Source organism: Uloborus diversus, chromosome 1 (genome assembly GCF_026930045.1).
Source record: "Uloborus diversus isolate 005 chromosome 1, Udiv.v.3.1, whole genome shotgun sequence".
NCBI classification, from domain to species: domain Eukaryota; kingdom Metazoa; phylum Arthropoda; class Arachnida; order Araneae; family Uloboridae; genus Uloborus; species Uloborus diversus.
The window spans coordinates 78081929-78108689 of NC_072731.1; the positions used below are offsets into that span (position 1 = coordinate 78081929).

At 32.6% G+C, this 26761-nt stretch overlaps 1 protein-coding gene across 1 annotated transcript in view; it reads left to right on the top strand.

Moving 5' to 3' along the window:
- The first annotated feature begins 6822 nt into the window (after positions 1-6822).
- LOC129227106 (DNA polymerase delta subunit 3-like) overlaps positions 6823-26761 on the top strand; it is a 79453-nt gene continuing 59514 nt past the window's right edge. The window contains exons 1-3 of the mRNA XM_054861718.1: positions 6823-6843; positions 8510-8571; positions 8665-8764. Coding sequence (XP_054717693.1) covers positions 6823-6843; positions 8510-8571; positions 8665-8764 — 183 coding nt within the window. The remainder of the gene's footprint in view (positions 6844-8509; positions 8572-8664; positions 8765-26761) is intronic.

Below are 26761 nucleotides of genomic sequence, written 5' to 3' on the forward strand. Positions count from 1 at the left end.
ACTTGTTTTGATTTGATAGAATCAAATGACTGTTCAAAAATCAGTTTGGAGCTTCATCACAAGTCCCTATATGTATTTATATTATACTAGAGGACCCGACAGACATTGTTCTGTTCAAACTTTGTAAATTGAAAAGTTAAAAAATTTCAATAAACTATCAAGTGTTTGAACCGTTTTGTTGTTAAACATAAATAAAACGAAAATGGTTTAAGTTGCTTGGTGTCAGAATGTGTATATTTATTACAGCTTGATTTATCTAATGCACACTGAGCAGCTGTTTTATTAAATACTAGGGGGCTATCGCCCCCTGCTCGCTAACGCTCGCCAACCCCCGGAACTGCTTACGCAGTTCCTTCGGATCGCTACGCGATCCGAGCTGGCTACGCTCGCTCACCGGTCACCAATTATTGGTCTAGTTTTATCTGTATCAAAAAAAAGTAGTTTTTCTTTTCTTAATATGAATATCATAACACTTATGATTTTCATACATTTAAAAGGGGACAATAATTACTTTGACATGCAACTCGTGCATTGGATTATTATAAAGCAAAAGTTTGCAATACCGTTATCTTTTGAGAGAAGTATGCAAAGGAACATTTTTGTACTAAAATTACAAACATAATATAATCTTTCTTTCCTTCATTTACTGAATGCAAAAGAAATTGCAGCGAAAAAAAACCCCCACAATGTTAACACACTTAAAAACATTTCATAGTCATTAACTATACTATGTTCAGTGTCAAAATATGTGTATATATATGTTTCAAAACGTCTAACAGTTGCAAAGAGCAAACAACTTCTGATATTCTCTGAAAGCAGTGATTTAGTTAAAAAAAAATGTTAGAATGAGTGTTTTAAAAGTCAAGAAATCAAATCCAGTGGCACGACGGCTTATGAGGGCCAAGGCCTACTGTACCCATCTCACTCTTTCTAACCAAGGGCTCTGGGGTAGGCAGATGTTCCGGTTAAGAGGTCAGCGTAACGCGGAACCCCCGGTGTTTAGTTCCCAAGCATACTTGGAACTTATTTTATCGACCCACGGAAGGAATGAACAGCTGAATCAATCATGCCCAATCCGGAGATCGAACCTGGACCTGCAGTGTGGAAGGGTTACCACTGAGCCTCTGGAATTCAGAGCACTTGAATATAATTTACGAAGAAGAGAGCAGTGGGCTACGGAGTCTTTAGATGAAAGATCTGAACGCAGATTGGTCAGAAATGCTGCCGATATGCTAAGGTGCACAAATTTATACCGTCTTCAAATCGAGAGAATTTTTTTTGTTTCCGAATACATTTACGGACTAATCATGCACTTTACTGGAGGAAAAGGGTTGACCTAAGACTGATAATTATAAAACTGCAGAAAAATATTATTGTAGCAAAAAATATATATATATATATATAACGCTAATATTTCTCATACCTCGGATACCATTTATTTCATTCGATAGCAATATGCCTTTTAAATTCAAACGTAAACAATTTCCTGTTAGATTAGCCTTCCTAATGACTATAAATAAAGCAGATGGTCAGAATGATTTTGTGAAAACATATTAGCAGTAAAATCAGGTTTCCAAATTTGTTGCTTTACTTTGCCACTGTGGCTCAGTTCTTAACATCAATGCCATTGCAAAAGTATGTGAAATGTTTCGCTCTTCAGGTCTTCAGGATTCAATTTGTTGCTTTACTTTGTCATTGTTGTTCAGTTCTTAACTTCAATGCATTGCAAAACTAAGTGACATGTCTTGCAATGAGAATTGTCCAATAAATTCATTTAGTCTATGTGGAATAGCATAATACAGTGAAGCACGGTTTATACGTTTCTCTTCTATTCGTTTTTATCAATTATACGTTTTTTAAACTGTCCCTGGAGGGTCTAATATACATTTTCTTTACAAATTATACATTTTTTCATCTGTACGCTTTTTTTCATAGTCCCTTCAAAAACGTATAAGCGGTGCTTCACTGTATATAAAAAAAATGTGGTTGCAAAAAGACAAAAAAAATTCAGTATTTACAGGTTGCAGTTAGTTAAGCTTGACCACGAAAAGAAGGCGGATGACCTTGAAGGGAAACATCATTTGTCATAGGTAGAATCTTCCAGAAAGCACCAAATAGTAAGAGGCATGGTCTCGCTAATCCTATCTATTCCAAAATAATAACAAACAACCTATTACAAATGATGTTTTTGCATTAAGGTCATCCACCTTCTTTTTGTGGTAAGCTATAGCAGGGCTGTGGAGTCGAACTGGTTTTATGGTAAAGGAGTCAGAGTCGAAGGTTTAAAATTTCAAGAGACGGAGTCAGTAATTTTCTCGCAAAATTCGCAGCTCTCCCAATATTTGAGGAGTCGTAGTCTCAAAAAATTCTGTAGTCAGAGTAAGACATTTTTCCTCCGACTCTGCAGGTCTCGTAAGCATGGAACTTTAATTTTTGTAAGCACTATGGTTAAGGGAAAACCTTTCGACATCAAGATTAACTTTGCAAAGGATTTCAAAAAAAAAAAAGAGAAGAAAATCATAATACTTCTCTGCATACACGATAGAAAATTTCTGGGTTTTCAGATACTATGACTCTTGAATGCCTTACATATCTGTCATCTGCCTTACATATAACCTTGAAAAGTGGTTTTGTCAAATCTAAAAAATTTTTATCAAAAGTTTGACTCTGTGCGTTATTTATAGTTATTAGGGGAAGGCTAATCTAACAGGAAATTGTTCACGTTTGAATTTAAAAGGCACGTTACTATCGGATAAAATAAGTGGCATTCGAAGATAAGTATCAGTGTCATTATTAGCATTTTTTTAAAAATAAAATAATATTTTTCTCCGGTTTCATTACTATCACTGTCATTTCTACTCTATTCACCGGTAAAGAGCATGATTATACTGGAAATATGTTTGATAACAGAACTCACTCGATTTGCAATTCGTGGTTCACGGCGTGCGTTTGCGCGCCTAATCCTATCGGCAGCATTTCTTACCGATCAGCGTTTAAATCTTTCATCTAAAGACTCCCAAGCACACTGCTCTTTTCTTTTTAAATTATATTCAAGTGGTCGAAAACACTCATTCAAAAATCGAAATACTAACGCTAGACATTTAACGCTAGAAGCGAGTCTGCAGCACTTGTAAACAGCGATCGTAAACAAAGTGGATCGTTGCCAACGGAGAGAAAGAAATAAAGGCTCGTTTTGCGCCACGCATAAGCATTTTATATATATAGATTTTTTCTCCTGTACTTGATGGTTTGCTCCTTTAACCATACTCAAAGGATAAAAAGCGTCCTCAGATATTAATTGTAAAAAACTAACTACCCATCTGGAACAAACGGGATATCCCGCTGCAACATCCCCCATATGAAAAAGAATAAAACAATCAAAAGGATATTGTTTAAAAAAATGATAAAGGTTAAAACAGTTCTCTGAAGAAGCCAAAATCACTAACCCCCCCCCCCCTCCCGATGTAAAATAAACACATTCTTCAACTAAAATGACTCAAAATTCTTTAAAAAACGAAAAACAATTATTTGCAATTTGAAATAATCCTCCAAATAAACAAAAAATATAATACATTTCATAAACAGTAGCTTTAAAATGTAAACAAATGATCACACAACTCTATTGTTTATTGTCAAAGTTGCCAAACAACCACGTTACTGTAATCCAACCGATCAGTGAGCAAAGCCAATTCCGACTGATTAGCAGTCTGATCTTTTGAATGAAAACTTTTAAAACTTCATATATCGCCTAATTTGTTCTTTCCACCAAAGATAAAGATCTTCCACTGCACTGATCTTTTGTGTACAGAACTACCCTGTTGTAATTTATCTGGACAAAATGAAATTAGTTTCGTCTTTAAATTCCATCATCTTTTCCTTTAATAAATTACAGATTAGTCAGATAATCCTTAACGTATTCTTGACATTGGTGCCAAAACTCAGATGGATTTCAGCCGAGAAACAAATGTTGCTAGGTCAAGTACTTTCTGATCATTTGGGTAGGAAAACCTAAAGCACCGATCCGGTCACATGGTTCAATTACGACGACAGAACACACGTTTTGCGTGAACCTTCTAGTACTTTACTTTGAAATATATTACGGGACCTAAAAGTATTGTTTTCAAAAGAGAGAAATAAAGGGGCTTCACCCTCCCTCTATATATTTTATCTGTTCTCAAGTAATAAAAAATACTCATTATGAGTATTTTCAAGTAGTTTCTTTTGAAAATACTCATAATGAGTATTTTCAACTTGAAAATATAGCTCTGTGAATTTAAGATTGCGCATTAATTAATACCATTGAGTGTTTAAGTAAATCAGGCTCAAATTTACGTTCAGTGTATTTATCTCTTAAGCAGTTGCTTATTTTGGATGTGGCGACTTCAATGAAATATTTTCTTTCTTAGTAATTTTTTATATGTACTTGAAGACAGTTACAATACTTTGGTCAGGGGTGCCCATCTAGAGGGTGTCATGGCGCAGACTGCACCATTGAAATTTTTATGGGGGGGATGCGCTTTTGCCCTTAGAAGGGGGGGGCACCATTGTCTTAGTGGCAGAACCACTAATACTTCCATATGAAGAAATGATTTGGACACTTAGCATACTAATAAATTATATTAAACCTCGAATATTTTTGAGCTTAGGCAGTAGCGTAGCCAGAAATTACCTCCTGAGTTATAAACTCTCATGTATATAAACTACCATATTGGGGTTTGAAATATGTGCTAAAAACAAGGGCTCCCGGGAGTGGGTGGATTCCCTCATGACCTCTAAACTATATGTTCTTGTTTTGCAGTACCTTATATCAAAATGAATTCTGTTTAAACAGGTTACATGAAAATTTTTATAAATGACTAGATGCTAAGATGTTTACTCTAAAAACTATTGAAAAGATCTCTACTAGGTATGCACTGATTCAACAGTCACTTAAAACTGATTATTTATTATCTGCCAGTTTTCACATGTTAAGTAGTGGAAAATTTAATTTTCAGTTAAAATTACTCTGCTAGATCCTTAGTTACATGCTTGCTTGTCCCTCACCTCCCTCCCCATCCAAATATTTGTAAATAATATCATTCAATAGATAAAAAGTTCAGTTGTACAGAAGGTGATAAGGAATGATATCATTACAGATCATTATTATGGTTAATTAACAAATATCTTCACCGATTTAGCAGCAGGCAGCTAATTTGCCTTTTGGTGCTTCCCTGAGTTTAACTATGAATGGTCCTCCCAAGGTCCTCTTTTTAATCCTAACTGGTCCTCTTTCGTCCCCTTTTTGATTGAAAGTGGTCCTCTTTTACCCTTTTATATTGCTAAAATCTGTTGGGAACCCTGTAGTTCACTGAAAAATAAATACCCAGGTAAATACTCCTTTTTAGGTAAATCTCTGGGTATGTAGTTTGGATGTTTACCCTTAAAAATAAATACCCAAGTATTTTACATCACTAGTCATAGGTGATTACTTTTGTTGCTTCATCTCGCAAGACGTTTTACTTTCTCCTTTTCTGCCTCTCAGAATAGAATGTGACTGTATGTTCCTGTGTAATTACACTGTGATAAAATTTTACTTTTAATCTATAACTTTGAGAAAAATAGCTGATTTATGTCAAGTTGGGCCTTTTAAACATAAATATATGAACTAAATTACAGTAACATGTACCATTTTAAAGTTATGACAAATTTAATTTCCTTCTGAACATGTTTATCTACTTATATTTTGAATCTTAATGTATATATCATTGTAATATTTACTTCTACATTGTGAAGAGAAATAGCACAGGTTTTATCATTAAGTTGAAAAATTAGTCACAAGTTATAAAAGAAAATGATGAGAAATTAATTTTCCCTCTTGTGAATAAGGAAATCCTCCTGAATCAAAAACCAACAGTAATCTCCTAACATTTTTGCATTAAATTTTCCTTGGTAACATTGTTCTATACCTTTAATATCTTGATGAAATCATTCACCTCGGTCATAACTCGCCATCGCGAGATTAGGAGGGAAGGAATCAAAGTGAGGATGCAACAAATGTATCTTAAATGACATTCTGCACTCCATTACTTCAAATTTTTTCAACATGTTTTTCAGTACAAATTTGGTATTTTTAGTTTTCTCGCAGGGTTGGGTTTTTTGCCGGCAAAAAGGTATTTTTGCCGGGACAGTGGAAAAAACCATGGCAAAAATGGAAAAAATGCCAAAAACCTAATTGCAAATAAAGTAGCATTATATTGTTAATCAAGAAATAGTGACAATATAATATAAATAATGCACTTCAATATTTTAGTTATGTCTCTCCATGTTACTTCTTTCTAATTTATAAGGTGAAAAATAAATAAAAAACAAACGTTGGGATTGCAAAACTTATGATTTTAAATGTTTGCTAAAACAATTTTTTCAGAAAGAGCCAATTCCTTCAATGCTAAAACAAAGAATGTTTACTTAAGCTTAGTAAATTAATAAAAAGATTGAATTCTAATTATATATATATATACATATATTTAATTAATCACTTTTTCTTGATCCCACTAAAATTTTTAAGCTATTTAATTAATAACAGAATATTTACTTGAATATAGAAAAATATTAACTTTTCCTCACTAAAGAAAATTCACTTTTTCTCACTTACTGGGAAAATGGATAGCCAAGAGAAGAATTTAAAAAGAAAAGAAAACTGATCAATTTGTGCATTCTATATTCACTCTACTTTTTAGTAATACTAGCTCACTCTACAGAAAATGGCAAAGCAGCTACAGAAATGGTCAATTATCAGTAAGAAGTTACCCCTGTGGGTTTAATGCCAATGTGTTGTTTGGTGTGATGACTCACATGAATTCTTTGGTATGAGGAAGGAAGTGATTATAAAGATGGTATTAGACTATGATGATTTAAGTGATATTTCAATTTAAAGAAATGTGTATTTTGCTTTTTAATTACTTTTATTTCTTTTATTTTATAGTTGCATCTTGATTAAGTATACTTTATATAGATATTTAGTATTCTGTAAAAAATGCTATAATAAATAAGCTAATTACGTTTTCATTCTAAGTTAATTATTTGTCTTAGATAGTACAAACTGAAATTTTATGTTAATGTTTAAAAATTTAAAAGTAAAAGTGCTCCATAACTTTAAAAATAATTAAATTAAAATTTTATTAAAATCTTTTCATGCTTTTACTTTTATATAAATGGGGAAAAAACTGTCCGTAAGTTAACACAAAATCTATTTTTGCCACTTTGGCAAAAACCTATTTTTGCTGGGCGGTAAAAACCGTGGTTTTTTCCATGGTCCCCCCCCCCCCCCGGCAAAAACTTGCCAACCCTGTTTCTGACTGACTAAAAATCCTCGAGTTACCTACTTTAGAGACAACCAAGTCGCTAGTATGTTTTGGGTCAAATTTTCATTAAGGGCATTATTTTTCATAAGCATTCTTATTTGTGGGCAACAAAAATGCCTTCTTTTAATTTAGCATCACACAGTTTAGAAAAAATACTTTTCAAATGCAAAAATCCGAAAAAATACTTTTCAAATGCAAAAATCCTTTGGTATTTTTATCCACAAACATTGGTTTGACAAAATTTTTCGTCAAACCAAATTTAATATGTAAGGGCGGAAGAATCATTTTCTTGCAAAATAAGAGGTAAATTCAAAAGTTAAGAGTTGCCAATTCAGAAACTTACAACGATTCTAATTGAAAAAAAAAATTCTATTCAATAAAACCTGTTGCAGATTATGTTTTTTACAATATATACTAACAGGCTGTGTTATACCTCTAATTATTGAAATATGCATGAAAATATTATAGAGGCTTTAACTAAGAAACATGACACGTTAGACATCCATATTAGTTGGTAATTTTTGTTACAATTAAATAAGTAGCTCAATAAACGTTATAGTATTCATGTTAGAAAAATCATGTCACTCAGTGTGGTCGTCAGGATAGGTGCTATCAACCTGTAGCACAATTTATAATTTGTCTGCATATCATCCCAGCCATAAAGAAAAGGTGATACATGAAAAGTTTAGCTCAAAAACTACGGTTTATATCTTACAGAAATAGGAAACACAGTGCTTTTCAGAAGATATGATTTAATGTATTAGAAAGCATCAAAGTTTATGCTAACAATGTTTTGTAAGGCAATGTTTTCCCACAAAAATGCAATCTTTAATGTCTTCAAACGAAAAATAGTTTTCCTAAGAAATTTAGGTTGTTTCTTAAACAAAAGTTTATTTTTGTAAATAAATTAAGCCACAATTTATTATTTTGTATTTTACAAACTAGAGCATTTTTGTATAATATATTTAGTGTAAAATGTGTATTTATTTGAGATAATTAGTTCTGTAGTTGGAAAAAATATTTGGAAAGACTCGCTTTTTATAGAGTAGAGGCAATAGTTGACTAATTTTCACTCAGTTCAGATAGCAGCACTAGTGATGATTAAAGTTTTTATGTTGTATATGTTCTGCTTTCATATTCACTATATAAGTTCTTGTTTCTACTTTCAGGATGAATGTGCCTTATACACAACTGACATTTCATATAATAGGAATGCTGAAGAACTGGAAAAGTAACTTGCAATTTGTTTGTTCTTCATTGCATTCATTTCATGTCAATATCTGAAACTAATTTTTGAAATAAATATTTTTTAATTAATGCATAGGTACTCTGCAATAAAACATCCAAGTGTTAAAATACAAGCACCTACATTTAAAGTTGATTTTGCTAAAACTGATGCTAAGAATAGTGGATCAAAAATCCAGGTAACTCAACTTCTATTTTATTTAGTTCATTTTATTTTAATTTTATTTTTTTTTTTTTTTTAATCAATGATACCTTCGTTCCTGCCATTTATATCCTAACCGGAGAAGGGTACCATGGTGGTTGAGGGGGAGGGAAAGAAACTGAAGGGAAAAACTTGAAATACATATACATATTCGTACATACGCACATACCTATGTATACACACACACATACACATAGATAAAAATACATATATATGTTAGTAGGCTCGAAGTGCTATATCGGGGCCGAGTTATTATGAATTGATGAGTGAGAATGCTATTACATATATATCCTTGTTTAAAATAAAAATATTAACAGAAAAGTAAATATACAAAAATACTTATACAGTTGACTCCCACTACAACGCAATCCGACTTACGCGAAATGACTATAACGTGAGTTTTTTCAGGAACAATGAATTTTAGAGCTATTTCTCGCTTTCAACACGAAAATATTTGGAAAGGAACTGTGATGCTAGGTTTAGGCTTTGTTATTGACGATTAAACATTGACTTCGTGAATGTACTTTCATCCTTTCAGCATTACTGACTGCGCCCCACACACCACACTATAAACGTAGCTTTATTAGTGTGCATGTACCACCACTCCTCATATTTTTCATTTATTTATTCTAAATGTGAAAGGTGATGAAATATTGTGGTAACTAGGCATGCTTTTTCATCTTAAATTTGAAGATGGAAACAAAAAACGAAAGTTTGCGACAATTTAAGAAAAGGTAAAGATTCTTGATACGTTTGCTCAACTTAAACGTGGGTCGAGGGTAGCATGACAATTGGGAATCTTTCCTACATATAATTAAAAGTTAATAGAAGGCAATCCGTATAAATCCAGACGTTAGTTTTAATACGAAGCTTGCAGAGTAGTGTTTAAGCAAAATGCAAACAATATGAAATTGGAATCTGCTCTTGTGTTGTAGATTATAGAGACATTGAAAGAGAGGTGTTACCATAAATGTAAACATTATAAAAGCAAATGTGAAGTTACTGTATTTAAAAATGTATTAGAGTGACGATCAGATTGCTCAGCATTAATCATTATCTTCAATTTTTAAGTTATAAATTTAACTTATTGTATCTACTGTATAGTACCCTTACAGAGCGGTGTTTTATTATTACTACATACTTTACGTATCGTATTCTTTTATTCTTATGTCTTTTTCTCCCATTGATCATTAATTTTGTGCATCATAACCGTATTTTATGTCAAATAATGCAGCTTTTTAAAAAATATGGTACAAATTCAGCTCTTTATGTAAGAAATGGTAATATATAGTTAAAAACTGGTCTAAAAATGTCTAAAATGATGCAATATGGTAATAAAAAATCCTAAAAACAACACTTTTCCACAACGCGAAATTTCGACCTAAGCCAGGAGTCTAGGAATGCATCCCTCGCGTAAGTCGGGATCCGACTATATAATGAAAAGACTCTTGGTTAAAAGGTTGCATACATCCAAGTTGAAATACCTGGTAATGGCCCACTGTAAACATCCACAATAACATTTTTCAAAAAAGAGGAAGAAACGGCTTAGTGAATCCTAATATGCGTATCTGTTTCTTCCACCGATGTTTACAGAAGAGGATGAGAAGGGCCAAAAAATCTGCTTTCATTTTGGAAATTAAGTATGTAAAACCAGGGGTCTGGCCAGAGGATATTTGGGTCCGTTAACGGACCCTTCACAAAAATCCGATCAACCAAAACGGACCTTTCACAAAATCCCGATCAACCAAAACGGACCTTTCACAAAATCCCGATCAAACAAAACGGACCTTTCACAAAATTCTGATAAATAAGATCGCATCTGTCACAAATTGTTTATTGAAAGAGCAAATCTGAAAGCAAAATAACGCATATTTCTGTGTATAAACCGATAATTTTTGAAACCTTTTTTTAAGTCAAATTAGAGGGATCAGCTTATACAAAATCGGCAAATTTTGAAAAAAAAAAAAAATCAGCACTCTTGCGATGCTCCTGCAAGCGATAAATAATTGCTACTGCCAAATAAATATAATGGTTGTTTTATCACAGCTAATTAGCAGCGGTGTTGTTGTAAACTTTTCTGAAAAGGCATTGGTAAGCACTTTTCTCCGCTCATGATTTAATAAACAATAATAATATATATCTGCGAAATGAACTTAGAACTGCAAAGGGATAGTAAGGGTGAGGAAAAAATATGATCGCTTCAGGTAGGGTTACCAACTTCAAAACTATCACCACTTAGCATCTGGCGTTGAACCTTTATAATGACTTGATTAGAAAATATTCTCATCATTTTGTCGGCTTGTCAATATTTGCGTTTTTACGGTGCGGTGCGATGTTTAATTGTTATTTTGGGAGAAAATTATATGGGTTTTGATTTTTCGATGCTAACAAGGATAATTAACTTTAAATAAACTCTTTTGATTACCGTTTTTTTTTTTCTTTAGATGTCTACATTTTGAAAAATGCAATCTTTTAACATCCGATATGAGAATTATATTTTGTTCTTTTTTCAAGCTAACTTCACTTTATTAGGATTCAAATAAATGAAAAGTCTCTTTATTTCTGTTAGAACTCTCATTTTAAGTTTTTAAAGCAAAATTCCATTTTATGTTATGATTCAAAAATTAAAATGCTGAATAGATGGTTTTTTTTTTTATTTTTTTTTTTTTTTTTTGGGGGGGGGGGGGTCAACTGTGTCCACAGATATTAATGATATGTTATTATAGGACTCTAAAATGCAATTTTAAAATAATTTTTTCAAAAATATTTCTTTTACAAGCCGTTTTTATACTTTTGATTCATTCACTTTGAGAATTGCGATCTCTTTGCATCCACTATGGGAATCCGATTTTTCGAATTTTTGATGATTGTTACGCTTTGTTAAGAGGTAAACAATTGAAATACTTTTTTATTTTTGTTAAAATCACGGAATTTCTAAGTTTTAAACTAAATTCTGTGCTTTTTAAGAGTGTCTTGGGTCAAAAAGTTGAATGCTGAACCCTATTCTGAATTTTGTTTTATTTATTTATATTTTTGTTACAATTATTTTAAATATTGTACAGAAATATATGTAGTATAATTTAACATAATGCAGAATGGTAGATAAATATTGATACTTGAAAGAGCGATGCCCCCCCCCCCCCCCCGCCAAATATCAGAAAAAAATCCAGAATGATTTTCTCGTCATAGAAGAAGAAAACACTCAACTTTAAGTTTAATTGATGCAGTTTGTGCCATCTCTAAATTCTAAAATTTCGTTTTAACAAAAAAATTTTTTTTTTTTTTTTTTTTTTTTTTGCGAAATTTTTGGATTTTTCACAAAATTAATTCATTTTTCACAAAATTATTTAATTTTTCACAAAAAACGGACCCTGTGAAAAATCCTGGACAGACCCCTGAAAACAGGAATAATATAATATAGTAGTGACGAAAAGAGTTACATTAAAAGGCATATTATGTAAAAAGAGCAGACCAGCTGCAGCAAGAGTACTCAAGATACTACGACGGGGCTTTCTCTTTTTCTCCCTTTTCTTTGAAATATAATAGTAATAATAGTAATAAAGTAAAATATATACATTACAAAATTAAAAAGAATTGAGGTTAATAATATGTTATGTAAGACTACTTAGCAATCTCATATATTAGACACCATAGCTGTGTTATACATGCCTAGTCAATGTGAGTAACAAAATTTCTAACATAAAGAGCCGTTCTATAAAAATCTAAAGGCTTAACTTAAATTTAAAAAAAAAACATGAAGGAAATGACAATATTTTAAGGTTTTAGTTTTTTAAAAACCCAGTAAAATATCTGCATGATATCAAAACTAAATATTTTTTATAGAATTTCCTCCAATGTGTGAACATTTCTCCTGAACCTAGTTCGATCTTTCAGACATGTTTTGCACTGCTAGTCCCTTGAGAAATAACAGGGTTTGTACGCTCTGGGAAAACCTGGAATTGTTGGGGAAAATGACTAGTTAAAAATATCAGAGGAAAGGGATTTTCCAATTTTGCCCCTTAAATTTTTTTTCCGATTATTTACTGGTAATTTTTTAACATAAGATCCGATCTTTGTTTTAATTAATGTTTCATGGAAAAAAAAAATTGTAAAATGTTTGAGGCAAAATGACACTGGCAATAAAAACGTGGCGACCCAAGAAAACTTCCGCAGTCGCCATTTTCGGCTCTCAATAGTTCCCAAGAAAAAAATCACTCGGATGAACAGGAATTATGCATAAACTCAACAGGGAGAAAACAATTACCTGCTTCGGGAGCATAAGCCTGAGGATGGGAGGGTTGATCAGGGAAAATTTTTTTTGATCAGAAAGTCTTTTTAGCTACCGGTGAAACATAGTCGCCAATTTTAGTCATTCATAAGATGGAAGTAGACAATATGCTTAAATGCCTAAGTTTCCAAAAAAAAAAAAAAGCAGAATTGGATGTTTTCTTTAACTGCAAACTAATGAAATTGACGCAAAATGTGCTGCAAATTGTTTTTACTTATTTATTTATTTATTTACTAGCTGTACCCGCACAGCGACGCCCGTGCTAAAAATTAAATTGACACCCCCCCCCCCCTGATGTAAAAAGATAATTTTTCTTTTTATAAAATGCGTACACACCTTTTCAAAAAAAAAATATATGAAAGTTTTTTTGGAATTTAAAACTTTGTCAAATCATTAAATTAGATTTACAGTTGCTTTAAAACTCTATTTAGTGATTGAAGCGGTTTTTACTGCAATTTAAAATATTTCGCCAAATAAACCAAAAAAATAGACATCAAATAATATTGTTCAAATGTAAAAATAGTTCCACAACTCTATTGTTTATCGCTAAACCCGCCCAGCAATGACGCTCTCATAATCCATCCGTCTAACAAAAAAAAAAACCATCCTGTGAAACATTTAAAAATCATCGTCAGAAAAAATGAAGAAAATGTTGTACATTTCACTCAGATAAAAACAGTTTTTTTTCTTCCAAAACAATGAATTACATTTACGGTTGCTTTAAAGCAATAATCCTAATCTGAACTGCTCAGCGCCTAACGCGCTAAGCCACCATGCTACGGGAACCCAGCCCTTTTGCAAGTGAAGCGGATGTTTTTTCTTTGGCAAAGAAAAATGTAAACAATATCATTTATTATGCGCTATGGGCCTTCGTGGCTTTGTGGTAGAAACTTTGCTTCAAATGCCAATAAACATGGGTTCGATAACCTCGGATGCTCTAATTGGTGTATTTCCTTTCTTTACGCTGAAAATCTTTCTCATAATGTCTTATGTGTGAATAAATAAAAAAGTCCAAAATCTCGAGGCAATGGCCCCCAATTCTTCCATGATTATTAACTATGGACACGTAAACAACAACAGTAGTGTCATAGAAGTTAAAGGCAACAATTTTCAACTTAATTAAAAATATGGTCATTTTTATAGTAATGAATGGACTTTAAAAGTCACTCCACCTCAGTCATTCCGTCAAAACGCATAAACTTGAATTTGTCAACCTAGTGCATGAAAAATTATTTAAATTAACAGTTTCTTATTGTTACTTCTATAACACGAAAGTATTGGTCAGTTAAAAGATTGAATTGTTACACGATTTCACAAAAATATCGTTTTGTTCTAAGAAGTCCAAAAATTTGGTTCAGAAAAGTCATTTCATCACGGAGCAGAAAATAGCACAAACATTGAGGAAAAAGAAATATAATTTTTTTTTTCCCGTCTTGTTTTTCATATTTTAACAATGAAGGGCAGAGAAAAGAAAAAAGGTCAGCTGAAATGAAAATAATTTCACTGTAATCGCTTAAACCTTTAACAAAAAACAAAACTATCTTTCTGTTACACATGGAATTGCTCTGAACTAAAAGACATTATTTTCTCTATTGTAATTAAAATAGCAGGGCTGTGGACATTACCGAACACTGTGGATCGCTGTGAAATAAAAATCCAACAAAACATAAATGTGAAAAGGAGCCAAGTTCAATCAAAATGAGGCCCTGGGTAGACTGTGTCACCGATAAAATAGTTCAGATCTGAACGGGTACCAAGTTTCATAGCGATTCCTCATAGAAGTTGGACTGTCCCATGTTTTTTCAATTCATTCAAAAAATAATTTTTTCTTTGATTCCGGATTTTAAACTTGAGGCAAGTTTTGGTCGTCAATAAACAATTTCCAAAACATTTGACTGCTCCAATTATACAGTAACTTGCTAAGTTTAAATCCGGGATCAAAGAAAGTAAAAAATTGTTTTCAAAATGAATTGAAGAACAAGGGGCAGTTTCATTTCCATGAGGAACTGCTATGGAACTTATTATCCGTTGAGATCAGAATCTTGTCGATGACACCGTCTACCCAGATCCTCATTTCGATCGAACTTGGCTTCTTTTCACATTGATATTTTGTTTGGATATCATTAAGTTTTGAAAGCTAAATCATAGTAATGTTCTTCTTTAGAATTAAATGTAAAAGCACATACAAATGCAACTTCCATCCCCTCCTGCTTTTACGATGCACTGGTTTCTTTTCATTAGTAATTTCGAAGATATTTCGATAACTGGGTGTTTGGCACTATCATAAACTATGGGCTATTGTTTGCTTCTGTCACTATCAGCAAGGCCATGACCAAAATACATTAGCCCTTGGTCTTTGGCGTCCACAAATTTGGCGGCAATGGGAAAATTGCTAAGATTCCTAGTTTTCAAACTCTTCCCGCAATTTCTTCATTGTCTGGGGGAATTATCATAACGTAGATCGTAAAATATGCAAAATTGTTGAAAACATTTCCCCATTGCTTATAATTCTGTGGCGCCAAGTTTGTGGACCTTTAAGAAGTTAAAATGAAGCGAAGCTAAAAGATGTAACCATGGCAATGAGAAACAAAACATCAGTAATTTTAATGGAGATTAGATTTATTCGACCTTTATTTTTAACAGCTTGTAACTTTTTCCTTTGGAGATAGGTTATTTTTCGGCCATAGGTCGAGATATTTCTGGAGTAAAAAATGTCGCTTTTTCCAACGGTGTCAAAAACTGTGGGACAATTCCTTCACTTTTTATTGATAGATTTAATGAAGAAAGTATTGCCAAAATTTCAGCTAAGCCTAAAAAAGTTTGAGATAAAAACGCAAATTGCTCCGGTCATAATGAAGTTAGAGCATTGAAACAAATTGCTTAGAACACGGAAAATTCTACCCTTTTCAATGATATAAATATTAATATTTGCAAGTAATTTTTCACGCCTTTAATATCCAATAATAGGCAATTTACGTCAAATTTGGGCCTAAATTTGAATAAAAAAAGAACTATTTATCGGATTTTTTTCAAATTATAGCCTATGTTACTCAGTAAGAAGGCACCTTTCATACAGTGAAAGAATTTTTCAAATAGCTAGAATAGTTCCGGAGATTACCTCGAACATATAAACACACAAAAATTCGTCCTCTCTCTTTATAATCTTAATATATAAAAATCTTCTGTGCGGACGTTTGTCACCCGAATCGGAAACATTTTTGTTAATTAATTAATTAATTTAAACATTGGATGGTTATATCTCCCAAATGATGAATATTTATTTTAACCTATTGTTGAGCGAGAATTGAAATAAATATTTAACCCATTGCCAAAGGACAATAAGAAAGCCAGCTCTGGTTTTTATAATGAAATTTCCTACTGTGATATGTCAATTGAGAATTGATGAAACGTAGAGAGATAGGGGGGTGAAGCCTTTATTTCTTGAAAGCAACGATTTTAGGTCCCGAAATATATTTTAAAGTAAAGTACTGAAAGGTTCACTCAAAACGTGTGTTCTGTCGTCGTAGTTGAAACATGTGGCCGGATCGGTGCTTTAGGTTTTCCTAACTATATGATCAGAAAGTACTGTACCTAACAACATTTTTTTCTCAGCTCAAATCCATCTGAGTTTTGGCACCAATGTCAAGAATACTTTAAGGATTATGTAACTAATCAGTTCATTATTAATGGAAAAGATGATGGAATTTAAATACGAAACAAATTTTATTTTCATCCAGGTAAATTACAACAGGGTAGTTCTTTCTGTACACAAAATATCAGTGCATTGGAAGATTTTTATCTTTGGTGGAAAGAACAAATTAGGCAATATATGAAGTTTAAAAAGTTTTCGTTCAAATGATCAGACTGCTAATTGGTCGGAGTTGGCTTCGCTCACTGATCAGCTGAATTATAGTAACGTGGTGGCTTGGCGACTGACTATAAACAATAGAGTTGGGTGATCATTTCTTTACATTTTAAAGCTACTGTTAATGTACTTTATTGTATTTTTGTTTATTTGGAGAAATATTTCAAATTGCATAGGATTGTTTTTTGTTTTTAAAGAGTTTTTAGTCATTTTATTTGAAGAATGTTTATTTTATATCAGAAGGGGGGGATGAGTGTTTTTCGCATATTCAGAGAACTGTTTTTGCCTTTACAATTTTTTTAAACGATATCCTTTTGATTGTTTTATTCTTTTTCATATGTGGGATGTTGTAGTGGGATTTCTTGTTTGTTCTAGATGGGTAGTTAGTTTTTTACACTTAATATCTGAGGACACTTTTTATCCTTTGACTATGGCCGAAGGAACAAACCATCAAGTAGGGGAGAAAAAATAATTGAAAAAACAACTGCTCAGTGGGCATTAGATAAATCAAGTTGTAACAAATTTATGCATTCTGACACCACGCAGCTTCAAACATTTTCTTTTTGCTCATTTTTTTTTTCAACAAAACGGTTCAAACAGTTAAATTTCAATAAACCTGATGGTTTATTGAAATTTTTTTAACTTTTCAATTCACAAAGTTTGAATAGAACAACGTCTGTCAGGTCCTCTAGTATTAGTATAGATTTAAAATAATTTTCTTGAGAAAGGAGTAATTAAAATTTTGTTCTTAAAACTTAATCTTATCCTCATTGCCGTGGACGCAAATTTGCTAAAAACTTTTCAACTGAATCGTAGTTTCATGAAGATTTACTATTTTTTTAACACGCTTTTATTAGCTTCACCTGTATGTATGTATGTATCTTGTAACGGAATCTTGCAGCTCAAATTTCGCCCACTTCCTGCGATCGGATTTTTTTGAAATTTGGCATGCGACCTCAGACCCAATGACAATGCAATATTCTATAATCAAATTAATTAATTAACTCTTTTAATTGTTAGTTTCCTCCAATTTTAATCAATATTTTGGCCCAAATCCAACAATGTGAAAAAGGGAAATTTTTTAAAAATACCTGAAAAAATGCTCGCAAAAATTATTTAAAAATATCTATAAAAACCTTTAATTTTTCTACATCAGACAAAATTTGTTCCAATGTTCCAAGGTAATTGTTGTCCATAATTTATGTCAATTCTTGTCTCTATACAGTATTATAATCAGGGTTCGTACGGGTCATGGAAATCCTGGAAAGTCATGGAAAAAAATAAGCGAATTTCAGACCTGGAAAAGTCATGGAAAATTGAAATTTCCATTGAAAGTCATGGAAATTTATTTCAAGTCATGGAAAAATGTCCTGGACAGAGATAAAGTAACAGTAACTAAAAGAGCATTAGAATTCTTGAGTGATTTAACAGTATAGCACATAAAAGCTGTTAAAAGTGTCAAATTGAAAGATCCCAAAATCAAATCTGAATTTTGAAAAATCATTGCATCCACTTCTGTCGTAGCCGTTTGCCTTTTTTTGCGATGTGTTTGCGACTATTTGGACATCTCTTATTTTGAATTACTGTTATTTCCAACACTTATTATATTTTATATTCTGTAGTAGCAAACTTGCACATTCTTGGTTTTGCCACGCCCAGTCAAAAAAAGCAATTCAGTTGCATCCGAGTTCGATTCCATCCATCGTAAGAACTTTGTTATTTAATTTATCAGAGTTTATCTTAATTTGTTGAAGGTTTTAGATCTTTAGTCAGGCGATAGAATACAGAAAAGGGAAATTCTAATACTCTAAAACAGTAGTGCACAACATACGGCCCGCAAAACTAATCCATGCGACCCACTGCTGCGTTCACTGTCAGAAATCACACATGTTCAAGAATTTCTGAATCTATTAATTTATATGCATTTGAAAATGTGCAAATAAGTAAACAAAACAAGTACTTTTGAATCAGAAGATTGATTCATTACTGGAATGGTTTTTTCAAAAAATATCTGGTTTAGAAACAAAAAGAACTAAACTATGTGGCTTTACTTTAAAGAACCAAAATACTGTCAAGTTAATGGATGATTAAATGATGACACTGAAAGGCAATTTTTGAAGCAAATTTATTGAAACTTAGTGATGACTCATTCAACCTTTTCCCCATTCATTATCATTCTGCCTGTTTATAAAAAAAATTAGACATTTAAGCATCATAATTTTTGTTTCACTGCATTTTTACTTTACTTAAATTTAAACGATGAAGACAAACAAGAATAAGATAAATAAATACCTTTGTGCTGAACAGTAAATAAGACAGACAACGTTAGAAGAAGCACAAATTTGCAAATTACAGCAGACACGTGTTTCGGCGTTACAGGGAATGCCTTTTTCAATGCAAAACATAATGAGCTTATGGATGAAAAGACATCCGACAAAAGCATTGAAAAAGGCGTTCCCTGTAACGCCGAAACACGTGTCTGCTGTAATTTGCAAATTTGTGCTTCTTCTAACGTTGTCTGTCTTACTTTACAAACAAGAATAGTTTAGTTTTTTAAGTGTACACTTATATTTTTTACATTACGAGTAAATGCTTCAATGAAGCTGTGGCATTCATGTAGACGTTTTGCTAAAGCTCATTTCCAAAAATTAGCAAGTTTGAGAATAAATAGTGCTATTCTCTTCGTAAACAAGGTCATGAAATTTTTTATTGAAGTCATGAAAAAGTCTTGGAAAAGTCATGGAATTTTTTCATCCAAATAGAGTATGAACCCTGTATAATTTAACTCAAAAATTTTTGAGTTAATTAAAATGAAAGTTATTTGGTGTTGAAGCTTCAAAGTTGAGGTCTGTGTTTGCTCCCACCTTTTGAGAACTGCCCCTATACAAATCCACACTTTTCGTCGGATCTGGACCAAATTTGGCCGGAAGGTACTTGGGCACCAGAGTAGGAACGTAGGGGGTTGAAAAAGGAACTAGGCATCAAGGACGGTCAAATGAAAACAATTAGCAATCGTGATTGCTCAAAAAACGCCAAATGTGTCGCAAAGTTGGCGACAAAACTTGGTGACCAAAAGCTTGGCGAGAAATTGCCAAATGTTTGTATAAATTATAACACTACTTGAGTTTGCATTGAATTAACATTGACTCCCTCCCCCCCCCCCAAAAAAAAAGGTGTAAATGACCCCTTTCGGAACATCTGAATGAAACCAAAATGGGAGGTGCACAACTAGACCCTACTAGGAGTCTACGTACCAAATTTCAGCTTTCCAGGACATACCGTTCTTGAGTTATGTGACATACTTACGAACATACGGACGTCACGCGAAAAGTCGTTGTAATTAACTCGGGGAATGTCAAAGCCTGAGCCATGGATCATATTCCCTCAAACGTTCATCAAAAGTCACATTTCTTTCGGCAGATATGCTGGTCATGTCACCATAAGCTTTGATTATATGAGATAACATCTATAAATAGCAGGAAAAGGCACACATGACACGCACAACATGTGGTTTGAGGGGGAGGAGAACTGGGGAAAAAGTTAAGCTCATTAGAGAAATTTGCGCTTTTGAAAATGAACAAAGAAATCAAAATAGCAATACCTCAGTAAACAAATCCAGTCAATTCTTTGAATTATGACGCGCTAAAAAGAACTACCTTACAGAACCGAGCAAAAAAAAAATGTTGACATTGATTCCATGTACTATTTTTTCGGATGTAAAAAATTGAAGTTTAATAATAATCATAATGACATTCTTCTCACAGGGGGTGAGCTGACCCTTTGACCCTTACTTGAATTTCAGCATGAATTTCTATTTTAGTCACCCCTGAAAGAATTTTTAATACTGCATTCAGGTACATACAAGTTAATTATTGCGTTGTTTTTTGCGGCTGGATGTGCGTAAGTATCTCTCATAAGTTATAACTCAAAAATGGTAACCTGTAGAAGGTTAAAATTTCGTATGTGGGGTCTGCGTAAGTTCCAGTTGTGCTATTCTCTTTTTGTTTTCAATCGGGTGTTCTAAAAGGCCTATTTACTCATTTTTTGTGGCTATCAATTACTTATTTCAATGCAAAACTTTATTGCATCTGAGACTGATCATTTGGGGATACATTGCCGAATTGGAGACCTACTTGGAAACAAATATGAGATGGCGAAACCGATTTTTGTGATTTTGTTATAGATTCCCGTTAACCCAACGGTAATTTTTAATTTTTCGATTTTTTTTTTTTGCCATCGGCCATCGACATCGGTCATTTTGAGAGAAACAATCGGCCAACAATCGGCATCGGCCCATCGGCCAAAAATTGCCATCGGTCGAGCCCTAGTATAAAGTGATGCTTTTTTTCACCCAAATGGCTCTTTAAAACACTAATTGAAAGTATTTTTCAAAGAATCCAGAAAGCAATGACGCCAGCAGCACTTCATATCAAAAACATTCTCGATATTTCAAGAAGTATCATTAGTTGAACCTTCGTCTTGATCATTTGCGCATGCTCACAGTCAAAGAACTCTATTCACAATTTACAATGCATTTTCCGAAATCTTTTCATGTTACATAAAGTTTATTTTTGCAATCCGAATTTGTCAATCATCGTGACTGCATGAAAAGAAATGAGACTGCGAACAAGAAGGTTCAGTATGGTGATACTGTCACAGTAATTTAGGGCCACAGTACTCTTTTTCCTTGATCTTTTTTTTTTTTTTTGAATTTTCATATTATTTTGTTTGCCTCCAATACTCAAGATGGAACGATATCAATTCATTTGATTTCATGTATAATTTTTTCTCACCTTTTGCACTTTGTTTCCCCACTTTGGATAAACAAGTCTTCTCGTTTGCGTACAGCAAATGAGACTGGGAACAAGAAAGTTCCTCATAGTGATAATTACTTCGGCACATAAATTGAGTGCCTCACTGTCTCCCCTTTCGAATAATACTTATTTAATTTTGTGTCTTTTGCAATCTATTTTTTCCTATAATTCTCGAGATTGAACATGATCATACATTTGATTCATTGAATCGATGCATTTTTTTTTCTTATATGACAGTTTTGAACTCTAAACGAAAATCTTTTTCGAAAATATTAACAAAACCATGTTCCTTCCCTTTTTTTAGGAAAATCTTTTTTCTCGTTTCATGATTGATGGCAATCTTTTTACAATAGCGTAGTTGTTGGTACACGTAAATATTTTTCGAGACGCTTTCATGATAGATAACGTTTTTCATTTGTATACTGTGCTACTCATATTGTTTAACGCCACTCTATTTTCATAAGGAGTTTTATTAATTTCCTACTATGTGAACAAAATGTTTAAATAACAGAGAGTGTCAAACTGAAAGAAAAAAACATTCTTTGCCTCAAGATCAAGAAATCAAATTTTTATGATACGGAAATTCCTAAATACCACTTGCTGACTATTTTAAACCACTGTACGTTTTCTTACACTCTATTCATTCTTTCGAAGTATATTTAAACCATTAGAGTTCAATTACTTACGTTTTATTATATGCATTGGTAAAATTTGTGAACATATAATTTTTATTCTTTTAACAATACGCTCAATGAATTGAAATTATCTTAAAATGTTGATGAATAGGCACATCGACGAAAGTTTGAATTGAAGTAGGCTTTTATCCAAGAAAAACAACAGTAAAATTCCCAATTTGCATTCAGAGCGTGATAAAGGGCTTTTGTACGCAGTAACATGGCTTTTCTCAGATTTAAATCAAGCGTTGATTCTGCATGCAACTGTCACAAATACTAAGCTCTGCAATAATCTGCTTTTAGTATTACTGAGAGGTGTCATTTCATTCTAATTATTTAGTACACGTGTATAAAAAATGTAAACCTTAGTGGGTATTTATCAGTGGCGCACACAAGGGTCCAGGGGGTCAGGACCCCTCCCATAGGTCTTGCTTTTTCCCCCCGATTGATTATGATTCTATATTTTGTGCGTGAAATAATTTCAAACAAAGGTAACAATAACTTCTGTTTTAATAAGTGAAAAAATAAAACCCTCATGTTAAGAGATTTTTTAAAATAATGTGCACTTAGCCTATGAGAAGAAGAATGGGGATTATAAATGAATATACAGTAATAACTATGTTTTTAGTTTTGTGATTACAAATTGAAATGAGATCCTTTGAACTTGAAATCATTTTTTAATTATGAGAAAAATAAAAGCGTAAATTATTTAACTTCTGGTTATTTCTTTACTTAATGCTAATATTTATTCATTAGCTTATTTTTTACTGTTTTTTGTTCTCGGGAATCGATAAAATCAAGTCAATATGTTTGACGGCGTAATAATGGAATGAGACTTTCGACCTTGGACCCTCCCTTTAAAAAATTCCTGTGCGCCACTGGTAATATGGTATCCTTCTGATCACTAAAAAGACAACAGCATTTTTTTTTCTCTTCCTGTTTTCTATCGTGCCAACATACAGATTCGTCAGTTTCTTTCTTTCCTCTTTTGATGCGCAGAAAATTCATAGACAAAACAAAAGCATAATTTTCTAATTAAAAACTGCACAGAAAATCCTTGTACAGGGCGTGAGTGTTTTCGAAAGATTTACTCTTTATGCTTTTTTTATTAATTGTAACATTCATCAAACTAGCAATCAGCAAACCTAACTACACAACTACCAAATGTTTTTATTTTATGCTCACACCGACATCCGCAGAAATTCTTCGACATTTTTCTATGATTGTTTTGCTTTTCTTTTCAAGAATAGTTTCAGAAATTTCTGTAAAAAGCAAAGCAATCTTTTATCGATAAAGTTATAAAGATCATCAGTGTTCCGTTCGCCCCCTCCCCCTCAATTATATATTGAAAAATACATAAATGAATGAACCGAACGAATAAATATAAAACAAATAAAAAAAAATGAAGATTATGCCGCCCATGAATTGCAAAACAAATACAGAATTCGATTCGAAGAGTAAATGTAAAGAATTGTCCCGCGATTCCAAAGTTTTCAAGTAAAAGTGAGAAGGGTGGTAGAATAGAATAGAATATTAGAATTGGATTCCTTTTTCTTCACCCTCATACTCGTCAGTTCTTTCCGCTACGCCGATCTGTTGTCGTGGTGGGAAACAGGCCGGAGGGGGGGGGACATGTTTCGGAACTAGCTCTCTGCCCTCGTCCGACCGCAAAAGGAGTACCGATGGGGACAGCTTAGATTTACGACTGTCCTTTCAACAACTCAATGATTGACGTTGTCCATCATGAAATCTGACCAATTAGCAGTGCAAAAAAAATAGAGTTAGACCTCTCAGATACACCCCTTGTGTTGCCACAGATTTCGTGTTTTCGTCGAATGGATTTTATGGAGAGGTTTGCGAAAGCAAAGTTTCGCATTTATGACACTCACTCACTCACTCATGATCATCAAAAAAGAACTAGTACTTCCCATAAACTCAGAGAGGTGAAATTTGGTACAGAGTTAGGGTTTGATGGCCACATAAAGGGAAAACTATAAAAACTAGGCTAATTGAAGATCTGGAGTGACCCTGATTAGAAAACACAAGAGCCCAACCAAACTATTAGAGATCGACATACAACCTTTATAAAAAATATTCAACTTGGCGGGCCGCTTCATTTGATGTCAAAAATCGAAAGCTGAAGTATCTAATGAAGAACCCTTAGGTGTATTAGAGATATGGTAATGCCCCCTTCTACTATTGGTACATAAAAAAATCAACTGTCATTGCAAAAGTCCAGCGTAGTGGGACACCATCTTCTAACTTAATCTAGCCTAACTTTAGTCTACTCGAACATTACACAAATTAAATGTTTCTACAAAAAGAAGTGAAATCCCACCAAAACCATTCTGTAAAAAACTAGCCAAGTCTCGATGGAGCTGCTTGTTTATCTCTAAAAAGTAGTGAAATCTAGACAAAGTCATGACAAGTCTAAGGTTCCTTACTGCGATTTCTTTATTATTATAGTTAATGTTGTGTGACTTGGCCGTTAAAGGGTACACAAGGGTACAAAACCAGGTGCTCCATGACACCATTGCACCAGTCTGTCGCCAGAACCGCTACCCATTGACGAGGGAAAATTGCCACTTGGAAAACGTGTAAACAAAATTGAATCGCAGTAAGGAACCTTAGACTTGTCATGACTTTGTCTAGATTTCACTACTTTTTAAAGATAAACAAGCAGCTCCATCGAGACTTGGCTAGTTTTTTACAGAATGTTTTTGGTGGGATTTATTTGTTAGGATCTAAGAACTAAAGTGAAAATCATAGGATATACACTTGGGGTGGGGGGATTGCAGTCTCCTCCCAAGGCCCTTGGTTTTAACGTAGATTTATATTGCCAATAATTTTAATACGGTAATTTATATGCATGTAAAGATGGTTATGACCAAACTCCCCTCCCCTCTCCACAGAAAACAAGTTCTGGCAGCGCTTGTGCTTTATGGTATATGTGTGGCCTATGCTACATATTAACTTGCCTTTAATAATAATATTCCACTGACACAACGTTTTCAAGTAAGAACAATTTATTTATCAGCTTCCAAGATTTAAAGTGAAAACGAAGAAATGTATTGGGAAAAGCAATAAGATGTGCGTATTCTTTTTCGTAAGTAAATATGTTCAACTAGAGTTTAACCTACGAAGATGTTCAACAAAGTGAAACTTAACCACTTAAACCAAAAATATAACTATTTATACTTCTATTGTACGAGTTTGCATGCTTGCTGAAAATAAATAATAATCGAGTAACGAAAGAAAGCACATCACAGAAATGGTCCGACTTAAACCTTTTTAATGACATAAATTAAACGAAATTAATGAAAACGAAATAATATTTGAAAAAAGTTACTCAAGAGTAATAAACTAAAAATGACAAAATTAATATTACTCTTCAAGAATCAGTGAAAATGTTTTCATACAAGGCCCTAATTTCGTCAAACTGAAAAATCTAATAATAACTTTGTAAATTTCAAATTAGTGCTAAATCTTATCATTTTATCCGGAAAAATTTTATCCGAAATTTGAAAGTATGCTATTTAACGAATTTAAACATTGCATTTATCAATTTGACACTGAATAATAACATTAAAATTGAAAAGTATATGATGATAAGATTTTTAAAAATGTACTTTTCGTACTAGTTGCAATATGGTAGTGCTACTAATAAATTAAAAACTAAGTTTCTGGGAATACTGCATTTCAGATTCGGAAATTTTAGATTTGCTTTTAAGATTGTAACATTAAAAATATAAGTAAAAATAGATACATTATTTATGATTAAAATGGGCAAAAACACTTAAAGCAATCACACTTATCAATCTAGCTAAGAAAGAAAAATCTATAAACAAACATTACAAATCAGTTAACAGGAAAAAAACTTCAAAAATAAAGATTATTTGATGAAATATTATTAAATACTTAAAATATGGTTAAAGAACCTATTTTTTTTTCTTCTATAACTAAGTGTATCCCTTTAAAAGATAGGGAAACAAAATTTTACAGTATTTAAAACATAATAATTACTTAAATTTTTCAACATTCCTTTTTAATTTTATCAAAACATTTCTTTCAAAGCATGTAACTTATATTTTTGTCCTTAAAAGTAATAGATTATGAATATCCGTTAAAGACTACTTGGTACTAAAGATAAAAATAAAAGAAATCGGGAGAAAAAAAACACATTTCTACAACATTAATCTTTCTTACAAAAAAAAGTCTACTTTGTTGAGCAACAGCATCAATGGTATCCTCTGAATCTATTTGATTTAAAATGTCCTTCTCTACAGACATCAACATGAGAACTTCTAAATTTTCTTGAGAAAGAATTAAACAA